Source organism: Aethina tumida, chromosome 3, assembly GCF_024364675.1.
Source record: "Aethina tumida isolate Nest 87 chromosome 3, icAetTumi1.1, whole genome shotgun sequence".
In the NCBI taxonomy this organism is placed as follows: Eukaryota; Metazoa; Arthropoda; class Insecta; order Coleoptera; family Nitidulidae; genus Aethina; species Aethina tumida.
Window position 1 is genome coordinate 10,699,249 of NC_065437.1, and position 13,642 is coordinate 10,712,890.

Below are 13,642 nucleotides of genomic sequence, written 5' to 3' on the forward strand. Positions count from 1 at the left end.
TCAAAGTGATATATAACAAGTCGATCGAAAATGAAATCGATTGAATCGTTCGATTGCCAGAGAAATTAATGGATGAATCACCTAATTAAAATAAAAAAACGATTAAAAGAAACCAAATTAAGATCAAATTCCTTTCCGAATAGGTGTGTATCAACGTAAATGTCAACGGAAACCGGAACGAACACATCCATCAGAAATCGCAGTAAAAACTGTCGGTTATACTGGCGCCTCCACCAATAATTAATTCAATTATGATACGTAATAAAACTTTCCAATATTTATTATTTGTATCTGTGTGAGGATTTAATTAAAAAAACTGTTGACAATTAACAGTGACTTGTGCCTGTCTAATTGGCGTCATTGTCTAATTAATTTAAGACTTTCGAATCAACTTTTAATTAGTCGATTAAATTTAGACTAAAATATTATATTTTTCTACTTGCTCCAGAGCAAAGATCAAACGAAAATAAAACTTTTACTTTTCAGCACATCAATCCGGAGCTGCGTCCATTAAAAAGATGCGTAATACCCATTTTGGAATAGTGGAACAAGTAAAAGTAACATCTCGGTATTAATCCAGTTTTAGCCGTTAGCAATTATTATACGATCCGTTCCAAATCAAGAGTCGGCGCACAAAGATACATCATCCGTGAGAAGACGAAATCTCGTGTGCATTATCGTCGTGGCCTACATAAGCGTTATTATTTTTGCGATCCGCATTATGAGCAATCCGAATTGAACGGTCGATTTACCAATAGACCCAATTTATTTTGTAATGTGAGTGCGCAAAGTACTCGTCGTCCACCTTTCTAAACCGTGGGCTTAATCATCTTCACCTTATATATTAATTCCCCTCTCGTTGAAAATTTGGAGAGGGCTTTAAAATTGAAGTATTTAAGTTAAGTCGTAACTGAATTACTGGTTTTAAGTTGTGCACTGAAACCGTTGTTCGAGATGCTCCTTGGTTACAGTAGATAAATCTTTCATCTCCACTGCAACCCGACCTGCAAATCCACCTTTTTTATTAATTAATGTTATAGTATTTAAGAATATTTATTTCATAAAATAACTGTACTTTCGATTTGAACTCAAAACTGTTAATTTAACCTTGTGCAGAAAAAGATTTGCCTGACCTGAATACTTCTCACAAAATACCAACCCATTATACACTTACATCAATAAGAAAATAATTACTTTATATTGTAGTATCTCTTTAAAAACATTAAATTAAGTGCTTGCAATAATTGTTATTATCACAAATTAATTGCTGGTTAATAATAGTATTTTTTAATACAATGTTTGAACCATTAATAAAACTTGTCAACAAGTTAACTTAACATTAAACCTAAGGTAATTAACGACGTATAGCCATTATAAAGTTACCAAACAATAAAATTATAAAACCGTGGTGCATTTTTACATAACCAACATCCAGAATAAATTATTCAAAGCAATTTTATCAAAACGTTCACCTCGTAAGACCGAACTTGATTCAAGAATAGTGGACCGTGCATAATCCATGTTCAGTGATTCATTATGCAATAAATAAAATATTCCGTTTTTGTTTGTACAAAAATTAACCACAATTTAATTGTGTACAAGTAACAAAATATTATTTTTCGTTTATTATAAAACCTGGGTAGAAAGGCGATAATTAAAATTTATCTCGACAATTAATCAACCGAGGTTGGAAATTTGATTGTTTGAAACGTATCAGAAATGCACCACCATAAGTAAACCATTTTCGTCTATTGTATTCAAATTTTTATTGTTAGTTCTTTAGACAACCGCTAATTTCGAACTTAATGTCCACTTGTTAAGAAAAAAAAATGTTATGTTGAAAATTAACGCTATTGTTTTAAGTCATATAATTGCAAATTAAAATATATATATTATGCAAAACCGGTACATTTTTTTTTGTATTTGAAGCGAAAATTGAGATGAATAGTAATTCGTTAGAAAGGTGAGTAAATTCTGTTGTGTAGTGATAAAAATAACCGACTTGTTGCAGTGGAAAGCTTGATTCATACAATTTATGATAACTGTCAGTCACCTGGGCCATTTCAACAACTAATAATTTCAGTACCCTAAGTTTTACTTTTTTAATCATTAATTTATTCAATTATAAGCATTTCAAGATTTGGCAAAACAAAATTGGACAAGGAAGGAAAATGTTATAATGGAAAGAATATTTGTGTTGCTGATTCATGAGTAACAAAAGTAATTAAAATGAAAATAAGCATTTATAAGCCCAACTACATGTCCTCATTTCTGAAGCTTTGATCTTTATATCTCATTCATGTGTTGGTGAAACCCTTCACCTTCTTCTTTATCTCCTTCTAGATTTTGTAGGAAGAAAACCAAATGAATAATAATGAAAATAAGTATTTATGAGTCCAACAGAACATACATTCCAATAACTACACATAATACAAAATGTATGATGTATATCCAACTACATGTCCTCATTCCTGAAGCTTTGATCTTCTTTATATCTTATTCATCATCTTCATCTCTTTCTGGATTTTGTAGGAAGAAAACTAAATGAATAATAATGAAAATAATCATTTATGAGCCCAACAGGACGTACATTCCAATAACTTCACAAAATACAAAATGTATGATTTATATCCAACAACATGTGTTCGTTCCTGAAGCTTTGATATCTTCTTTATATCTCATTCATGTGTCGATGAAATCTTTCACCTTCTTCTTCATCTCCTTTTAAATTTTGTAGGAATAAAACCAATTGGCTGAAGGGACAATGAACCTTTAATTGTCTTATTTGTTCCTGAAAATCTAAATTGATAATTTTTTATATGAATATGTCATAGAAGGAATGAATATTAATTAAAACATTGTAACTAGTGAATACCAATTGTTTTGTATCTTTGTAGCAATGCTTTGATCTTTTTGAAGTAAATGGTACAGTTGTATTGGTTCAAGAATTTAGTAACAACTACCTGGAATCCCCCTGAGTGAAATATCAAATATTCATTAAATAAATTCTCATTATATAATGCAGACTATTTTGAAATATCTTATTCATATAAACTTGTTTTTCAGGAAATAGACACTATTAAAATTATACTTCCCATAGAATTGAGGTTACACAGTAGTTCAATTAGCCTTTTTAAATCAATTTAGACAGTTTATATAAATTGCCACATTTAGCAGATTATACCACACATTGACATTTTGTTCTTCTTGTCGCGTTTTGTTTTTTCAACACAAATAATAATAATAATAATAAGCATTTATGTGCCCAACAGAACATACATTCCTATAACTAGACAAAATACAAAATGTATGATGTATATTCAACTGTATCTGCTCGTTCCTGAAGCTTTAATATCTCCTATATATCTCATTCATGTGTTGGAGAAACTTTTCACCTTATTTTCCATTTCTTCCTAGATTATGTAGGAATAAAACTAAATGGCTGAAGAATTAATGAATATTTAATTGTTTATTTGAACCTGGAGGTCGAAATTGATAATTTCTTGGTACAAATATGTCTTAGAATGAATGAATATTAAATATGGTAACTATAGGACACCAATCTTAAAGTATTTGGAACATTTGTATTGGCTCAAGAATTTGGTAACAACTATGTGGAATTCCCCTAAGTGAAATTATTCATTAAAAATATTCTATAAACTATTTTGACACATCTCATTCACTTAAACCTCTTGGTAACATCTTATATTTGTTTTTCAGGGAGTAGACACTATTGAAATTATACTTCCCATGTAATTGAGCATTTCAATTAGCCACTTAATCAGTTTAGACAGTTCATACAAATAAAAAATACCCAGATTTAAGAGCTTATATCATATTTTGTCTTCCTGTTCTTTTTATCACAACGTTTGGTGTTTTTTAATTAACATTAATAGTAATAAGCATTTCCAATAATTAGAACACTAATCACCCTAACAAAAAATCAAGAGATCAGAGATATATAACTGAAAGAACAGATATTATTAAAGATTTTACATTATGTAGAAAGAGGTGCTTGTGAATTCCAACTTGGTGAGCAATAATTCGTTACAATAAGCTGAATAAATGTCAAGTACACTTTAAATACTCAAAAAATGTAAAAGATAGTTTCTACATTTCAAGAGTTTTGTAAACCATCGTAATTAAATACTAGGTACTAATCATTTAAAGAATCCATACACCCACCGATATCATATTTCGAAACATATTTGAAGAGAGTTTAGTGAGCAAACTTTCAAATCCATTAAAATTTTCATACTTTCATGCGACATCGGAACGTGGATTATGAATATTAATTAGCACTATGGAAACGCTTACAATAGATAATTGCCAAAAAATAGCGTTCGCCTTTAAATTATAACATTGCAACAGTGCACGCAAATTAGCATTTTCTATGAATATGAAATTCCAATGTGTTAACACTGGATCTTTGGGTTTTGTAATGAACATTAAAAAAAAACGGCCAGAGAGATAATGTTTCAACTGCAATTAAAATGATCATTATTCCGCGAAAAAAAAAGAAGCTCAGAACAGAACTGAGGATGTTGCAATAATCAGTGATATAATAGTTTCTGTGAAAACTTTTGTTGTTGATCAAATTTAAGTTGTAATCGAATTTGTACCATAACCAATAATTATGAGGAGAAAAGAAATAAGTCGAGTATCGATTAATCGAATATTGCCATTTAAAAGGCAAGTTGTGAAATTTTAATTTTGGGGTTAACAATAGACGTAAGCTGTGCTGATTCAAGGTTCACATCATCAAATTGTCTATTTCGTCCGAGTTAATTAGTCACGTTTTAAGATTTTAATGTGAATATATGAAGTATAAATTTTTGATACAATTAACATTTATATAATTGTATTGTTGTTTAATTATATACAATTAATTTAAATTTATTTCCCTTTATAAAATGAGCATATTAATTCAATTACGAATTTCCGATGTGCATTTCAAGTTGTCATGAATATTTACATTAAATGTAGTAAAAGTTTTAAACAAATATTATGTTAACTGCCATAAGCAAACATCTGTAAAATACCTACACTAGATAAGTAGCACAACAATATCTATTGGGAATTTTAAATATGTGCTTCTATTATTATATTGATCATAAATACCAGATGTCTTCTTATTTACATTCGAAGCATCTCGTGAAAAACCCGATTAAAATAACAAACACTAACTAAAGTATAACTTTAAATATAATTTGCAAGTGCAATTTTTATGAAGAAGTAAATGTCAATCAATTCAACAAAGTTAGATTTATGTTAATATCCATGCAGAGTTATTCAAATTTATTCTTGCACCATTTAATCAATTAGCAATTTAACATTAATCTCGACACTAATCCCAAAAATATTACAGTATTTTTTATGCTACGGACGATGCAAAAAAAAATAGAATGGGTTTTAGTTTAGAAAACAGTTCAAATACGCGGAAATAAGCTTGAACTAAGGAAAATCCCACGTAAATTCAATTGTCTGTACAAACAAATGTAACACCAAAAACCCATTACTTTATTAAATTAACATGTTACTATGCAATTTTGTTGTATACTGTACGTGATGTTTCACATTTACTCCTACTATTATTTAGAATTTGTCAACTCTGATTGTTTAAAAATGTGTGAATATGTTGAAATGGTATAATAAATTAATTCTGGAGGATTTCTATTAAAATAATTGAAGGTTAGTTCGAAATATTGATGGATATTATTATTTTCACTCAACGACCTTTGTTTATAATTTTTAAAATTAATCTATAAATGTTTTTTTAATGTATAATGAAATAAATTATAATTTAATAATTAAATTACTAGAGAGGATGTATAAAAATTTCTTGTATGATCAATATATAAAACTAGTTTAACAACTAAGTTGTATCTGTTAAAAAACTTAAATAATAAAATATTAAATTGAATATACGTATATAAAAATTTAGATAAAAACAAATAAAAACACTTTTTTTAATTTAATGAATTTTGTTTATAATTTTTAAAATGAATCTATAAATGTTTTTTAAATATATAATTAAATAAATTATAATTTAATAATTAGAAATGAAATTACTAGAGAGAAAGAAAATTTCTTGTATGATCAATATAAAAAACTAATTAGTTTAACAACTAACTTGTATCTGTTAAAAAACTTAAGTAGTAAACTATTGAATTGAATATACGTATATAAAAATTTAGATAAAAACACATAAAAACACTTAAAAATAATTAATAAAATAAACTTTTTCAAAATATTTTCATATTTCTGACAATTAATTATCAAATATAATATTTTTTATTAAGAAATATAAACTCAAATAAAAGAGAAACACACCTATAAAACAGCAGACACATTAAAAAAATCATTAATTAAAAAGTTAGTTTAAAAAATTATGTGAATATACAGTATACTAAAAGAATATTTAAGATATTTAAAAATATATTATTTTCTTAAATATAGTAAAATTAATAAATAAAATTAATAATTTTTTGATATTTTACTTAATGTTATTTAATAAAAAATAATAAATTACTGTAGATTTTAACCTCATTCACAAAAATATCATGTTAAAATAAAATTGCTTATTAGAAATTCTTATAATTAACTTATGAAATTGGATGAAACCTAAAAAATCAAATAATGGATAAAAAATTTTAAGAAATTATAAATTTTGAAGCTGAAATATTAACAAAAATTCAAAATTTAGATAACACATCTTGTAAAATATAAAGTGGCTTAAATCATAATTCTTAAACTGAATTAAAACTATCTAAATTAATTCATTCATTAAAAAGGACAAATATTCTGTAAGGAATATAACGATGCAAGACAAATAATATAATCAGCATGTTTTATTAAATATTATTCAATAAAGAATAAAAATAACAGTAAATTTTAACATTCTTCATTAATATCATGTTCAAATAAATGTTTATTAAAAATTTGATTTACAATTAACTTAAGTTGGATAAAACATAAAAAATCAAATAAAATGGATATATAAGGTAAAAATTCCAAAAAAATTATATTTAGAAATAAAAATATTAACAAAGTTTTAAAATTTAGTTAACTCACATTGTAAAATCAAAAAATCAAATAAAATGGATAAAAAGACAAAAATTCCAAGCAATATATATTTAGAAATAAAAATATTAACAAGTTTTAAAATTTATATAACTCACATTGTAAACTGGTAAAAAAAATCAAAAAACTGTCTTAATTAATAAATTAATATATTAAGAGGAACAAATATACTATCTGGAATATAACAATGCACAAAAATAATTCAATCAGCATGTTTTATTTAATATTATTTAATAAAAATAAAAAATAACAGTCATTTTAATATTTCGTATAAGTATCATATTCAAATTGTGTATTAAAAATTCAAATTACAATTAACTTATAAATTTAGATAAAATATAATAAATCAAATAAAATGGATAAATAAGATAAAAATTTCAAAAAATTAATTATTTAAACAATATTTGAAAAACATTTTATTTAATTGACATTATAAAATAGTCGCATCATATATTTTACCAGTGAAATTTAAAAATTTATCGTTGTAAGGTTCGTCGATGGTTCATCGATTGAAATCTCCGGTCCTAATCGTTACCACGGTTAAATGTGTTAACTTACATTCACAACCTAGTGACCTCCAGCACAATTAAATTTGGCAGGACCCATCGCCTCCCGAGACTTCTCGGTACATGTGTGAAAGTAGATGGCATCTTCTGAAGACGTTTTGTTTCCCACCCCCTCTTGATGTGCTAGTATATAACGCACCAGACATCTGACAGTCGGCACAGTCACCACTCGACCAGTCAACTCAAGCATCATGAATTCATACACCGTGGTAAGTGGTGTTTTATACAAAAAAAAATACTTGATCACTTGGATTACGCGAGTTCATTGCAAAGTGCTACTGTGTGTGATTTTGTGATCCTTCAGTGGGATAACAGTGATAATTTCAGTGCTTATCATTTCATTTAAACTTCCGACCACTCATGATGGTCCCTTTGCATTGCTAATTGCTTCCTATATGACATCATGGGAAAGTTTACCGTTAGAAAGCAAGATGTGTCTCCGGTCTTTTCTAAATTATCCAGTAGTACTTTGTATTAAGCGGAACGCTCCGATGGTTAACAATTAGATGTGGAATTTATTAATGCTAATTTACTTAAATTCTGTTTGTAGGTTTGGCTGGTTTCGCCCCAATTTCAACACTAAGGTGCCAATAATCATTTGAATTGGGGCCGAAACCGTCAAACGCTGAGGAAATGGAGGAAGATGTGACTAAAAGAGCTGTTTTTGTTTGCAGGTTCTCGCCTTCGCCTTAGCAGCCGTAGCGGTGGCTGAACCCCCATCCGGGTACAGTTACAGCAGGCCAAGCGGAGGCGGCGGATTCTCCCTCGGCGGTGGCGGAGGTTACTCCTTGGGCGGTGGACTGTCCGGAGGTGGTGGATACACAGCCGTGTCTTCTGGCTACCAGACCTCTGAAGGAGCCTCTGTAGACCCTGCCCTTTTGGAACAGGTTCGTCAGATCCTCCTTAAGGAAGAACAGAACTCAGCTTCCGTTTCCTCTCACGGTGGCGGTGGCATCAGCTCCAGCTACGGAGCTCCCTCCCCTCAATACGGAGTACCATCTTCATCCTACGGAGTCCCAGGCTACAGCACCCGTGTCGTAGGCATCGACCTTGAAGGAATCAAACAAGCCATCCAAGTAGCTCAATACCACCAAGTATCCCAAGGACCATCTTTCGGCGGATACCCAAGCGGCCCAAGCTCCCGCCCATCCGGCTCTTACGGCGCCCCTTACTAAACAAGGGCCACCGACTAGCGAACAAAGAACTGATTAAGTGTAACAACATCACATTCCATCATACACACGGGTCCATGATGCATCCCAACATCTCGAGTGATCAACAACACCATGCATTAAATTTATTTTTATTTTTGTATAAAGCTTTTTGTAGGTTATGTTAAAAAAATACATTTGTCACCGTATTTACATCTTATTATTTACCCAAAAAATCCCAATAGCTAATTTGGCCGAACAAAGGCGTTCTCCCCCGTGAAAGTTTAGAAACACCATCTCACGAAGAACGTCCTTGTTTGGGTAAAAGTACGTAATTTATAAAAATGCTTGCATCAAAACAATGTAGCAAGTTTTTCATTGTTATTCGAGAGCCAGTTGGGAAACCGACGAGGTTTACATAAATTTCTTATATAAAAATAATTTTATAGAATTACGGTGAAGAGATAAACGCAATCGTGGATGCACACGTCCAATTAAAAATTGTTTCACCGGTATGTAAATATGAAAGTGAAGGAAAATTAACGGCAGCGTTTGTTAGGTGCAAATGGCAAATGATTAGAAAGTTTTATTTATTTTTATTCGTTTGAAAAACAAATATTGCTACATCTTGAACATCGTTCAATTGTTGAATTGAGCATTGGCGGCAAGAAAAACACACACAACATATAATGCTCCAATTAAATTTCTCTTTTATGCGTTTTCCTTAACTACATCAATTTATTGCCTCATTTGAATTTATTATTTATTGGACTTGTTTCGGTGCAACAATAAATTTATATGTTCAGCATTATCGTAGTGAAAACTTTTTTAGCCGCGTTGGACACTTTTTGGTAGGGGAAAATCTTATGGGTTCGCGTCACCGACATGCTTGTCCTTCTTTTGTTTATAAATTCAGACAAAAAAAGTTGTTGATTTGGCTGGTAACCTCGGTTACTAGACCAACAAACTAAATGTCTGTGGGCGTTTTAAGAAGTACCCGAAAACTAGACCTTAAGAATAAAATCCCGAAACTAGAGGGTGAGTTACAGCTGTACATTTGAGAGCATTTTGAAATCAGGTAAAATTTTACTAATGCAGTAGTTTCGTTAAAAGCCTCCAGGTAAGCCGGAAATGAGTTTGACGTTAATATCTATTACTGTTTTGAAAGTGGGGGTTCATAGCTGATTTTCGTCGAAAAGTAATGGATCTGATATATGGTATATATATATATATATAATATATATATATATATATAAATGTAATAATTGAAGGTACAAAAAGTCTAAGTATTGTTGAAATTAATGATGAGAATGATGCAAACAATTAAAATAATGTTAAAAATCAAGTACATTGACATTTAAGTAAATATAAATACCATAGATGTACAGGGAACTTGTCTGTTTCCAGGCTTCCATTAAATATTAATGGATAAAAGTAAGGTAAATCCAATTAAAATGTTGGGCGCACCTTAAAGTTGCTTCCTGTGCATCCCATATATGCCAAAACAATCTAATGATTATTGACATAATCGTTGCTCGCCTAGCCAAATCACTTTCACATACATGTAAACACATCCTGTTTTATTGCTTTTTATGGATAATAAATGAATCCTATTCATCTAGAAAAGTTATATAAGGACACTAAAAATGGGCACGTTAAAGAAAAGTTTTCTTGTTTTCACTTAATTAACACATTATACAAAGACGAATGTCTCTGGTATTCACCATTATTCAAGAACAATGCGTATTTTGCTATTAACTGTTATGAATAGTTTGGTTTACTGTTCTTCAAATTACGGTGTAAATCATTTGAATTACTAAATCCTCCCAAACAAAGACGCCAAACAACAATGGCATTGGATGCAAATTTAAGACAGGTCATCTGCAAAGAATCATCAGGAATGCTTCGCATTTTTTTATCTTCATAAATTAATCACTTAATGGGCCTTTAACAGCGTGTAACATGTCTGTGACATCTGTTAGTTTCAGGTTGAAGATAAATATAGCCATTATATTTTAATGACAGCATTTATTTTATATATTTGATTGTAACATATTTTATGGAGCTGTGGTAGTTTCACATTAAATTCTAACTTGTTTACTCAATTTATTTGTCTAATTTTCAATATAATCTCCGTAATATTTAGATATAAGGAAGGTGTAAGGAAATAATTGATCATGTGAATATGCCAAGGCATAAAATGGAGGAAGACAAAAGTTAGAAAGAGTTTGTGGTGTTTAACGGTATGTTAATACACCGTATAAATAAAGTTTTTTGCACAGTCGTTATACGGTTTTCAGTAATCGCATTAACCGATTAATTTACGACCACAATAAACCGCAGAATAGATAATTTCTTGACGGACGCAGGCAACATACAATACGTCCAACAAGATAAACATCGGAGACGTGGTACCGGATCGAGTACGGTTCCTTTCGATTGATTCCATTTACTGTGTCATTAGGTCCGAGGAGTCCGCGAAACGAATTAGAAAATTTCTATTTCGCCGGTCGAATCACCGAACAAAGTCGCCTTTGAAGACGCAGAGAAAGGAGCGGAGATGTAGGCCAGCACGATTTTATGATGCTCTCGGACACTGACGCTAATCAATGCGCAATCTTAAAGGATACATCAATCAACGTGATTTACGAGTGTGTAAAGTTTTTAAAAATACTCCAAAAACTGTGCAGTTCCATTCTAAGTATATTAAGAATAGTATGAAAGATAATTTTCTGTGGAGACTTGAGGAGAAACCGATGAGCCCCGAGTGATAAATAAAATTCAGCTGAACAGTATCAAGAGCGATAAAGTCGACAATATCGGACCATCTGCATGTCCATTAATAAGTAGCAATTATGGCAGAGAAATCGAATTGCTCGAATGTTTATAAGCCGTTGGATGATGTGCCACCCGGAGGAAGATCATTCCTCGTCGGCCAGTATCTTCACTTTCACGTTTCTTGCCTTTTATGCCGCATCGTACACATGCACCGCTACCTTTAACCTACTTCCGTCTTGTATTTAAATTGTCGGTCGTTATCGTGGGGTCATAATCAACGCGGATGTTGGCTTGTTTTATATACCGGAATTTTCTTGGAGTGCAGACAAAAAATATGTTCAAATGAAGACAATGAACAATGTTATAAAATATAATGGCTTACAATTTCAATGTTTACGAGTATAGAAAGGTGTAGAAAGTGGTGCAAATATAATATATATAATATGATGAAAAGAAAAAGAAAATTCATGCTCAATATTTATTAATTTCAGAATCGTTTTTTAACTACAACTACTCTAAAATGATAAATTCACCACGACTTCTGCACAAATGAATAAAAAAATAGCACATTTTACAGTTTAAAAGTAATGTGTTGTAATTTTTTAATAACATATACAAACTACAATTTTTAAAATAATGTCCCCACATACGCCGTATCTGTGTAAATACTAATTGTGAAATAAAAATACAGGATTTTAGTAAATTTTATTTATATATAAGAATTATAAAAAAAAAATATTTTTTGTTAGAGAAGGATACGGGGGATACCCCCACATCCCACATATTTATGGAAATTCTAATTGTGAAATAAAAATACAGGATTTTAGTAAATTTTATTTATATATAAAAAGTATAAAAATCTTATTTTTTATTAGTGAAGGATAAGTTTAAAAATATACAGTTATTAAAAAGTACGTATTTAATCTTTAATAAAAATTATAAATCATCATGATGGCGTCTATACATAGGCAACTCAGATTACAGGCAGTTCTGTGGTGTTGTCAATGTTCTGTCACAAGTCTTCTAATTTTCAAAATTTAATAGTATTTATCAATTAAAATGACTTTCACGCTGTGGAATCTTCTGGAGGCATCCTTGTTGTGTCTAAATGCAGTGTGCGTGTTGCACGAGGAACGTTTCCTGAGGAAAAGTAAGTAACAAACATATATAACCTCAAAAGTTCATCTGTTAATCAAATTTAAATTTCGTTTTAGTTGGGTGGAGTGCAAGGGCGACAGACGTTCAAGGGTTTGGCGAGACGACCTCCACTAAGGCCCAAATATATAATTTGTTCCATTCAGTACGAACAGTGGCAAGATGTAAGTCACACAGTGACTGTTGTTTATTTAACAGTGACTAATTGTTTCTTTTATTGCAGTCCCCCTGATATTCCTCAACGTGCTGGTGATATTGTTTAAGATAATACTTGGATAATTAATGTATTATGTTTATATTAATATAATATATTTTTATAACTTATTACACCCTAATTTTGTATTGTAAACTGTAAAAATTTTGTAAATAAATGATTTTGTGAGTTTTCCTTGTTTATTTGGCGTGCATTTTAAAATGGAAATTTTCGAATGTTTGACTCACCAAATGAAATAATTTTCAACCAAACAATTAGACCAATAAATTAATTTAACAGACGTCAGAAATGTTTTGGTATGTGGTCATCCAATTGATAGCTAAACAATACACAGGATATGCACTGGTTAATTGTTTTTATTAATGTGCTATGGATTGTTAAATTGTATACATGCAATTAGATGCAATTAAGCTTAAGTCACTGTAATCACAATCAATAAAATAATGATTGAATAAAGTATTTTTTGGAGTGCAAATTTTCTTCCAAATTATGCAACGAGGTCGTTCTGTTACGATTTGCATTAATAATTGTCCATGCACTTTATTAATAAAATCATATCATGCAAATATGCAAATAAATGCCTCTGGAATTAACTAGAATAGAAACTGTTTCATAATAAAATAATGCAGTGGTGGCCAGAGAAGTAGCACATAATTTAAAATAAAATATTTTGATGATATGGAGATTTTTCATAA

General features: G+C 30.1%; 2 protein-coding genes across 2 annotated transcripts; both read left to right on the plus strand.

Moving 5' to 3' along the window:
• The first annotated feature begins 7,704 nt into the window (after window positions 1–7,704).
• LOC109598495 (prisilkin-39) lies at window positions 7,705–9,009 on the plus strand. The gene is made up of 2 exons (XM_020014407.2): window positions 7,705–7,858; window positions 8,324–9,009. Exons 1-2 carry the CDS (start codon window positions 7,841–7,843, stop codon window positions 8,822–8,824), a joined length of 519 nt encoding a protein of 172 aa, XP_019869966.1. The 5' UTR covers window positions 7,705–7,840; the 3' UTR covers window positions 8,825–9,009.
• Window positions 9,010–12,547: 3,538 nt separating this feature from the next.
• On the plus strand, window positions 12,548–13,116 carry LOC109598507 (immediate early response 3-interacting protein 1). Its single transcript, XM_020014418.2, has 3 exons — window positions 12,548–12,728; window positions 12,793–12,897; window positions 12,957–13,116. Exons 1-3 carry the CDS (start codon window positions 12,638–12,640, stop codon window positions 13,010–13,012), a joined length of 252 nt encoding a protein of 83 aa, XP_019869977.1. The 5' UTR covers window positions 12,548–12,637; the 3' UTR covers window positions 13,013–13,116.
• The last annotated feature ends 526 nt before the right edge of the window (window positions 13,117–13,642 follow it).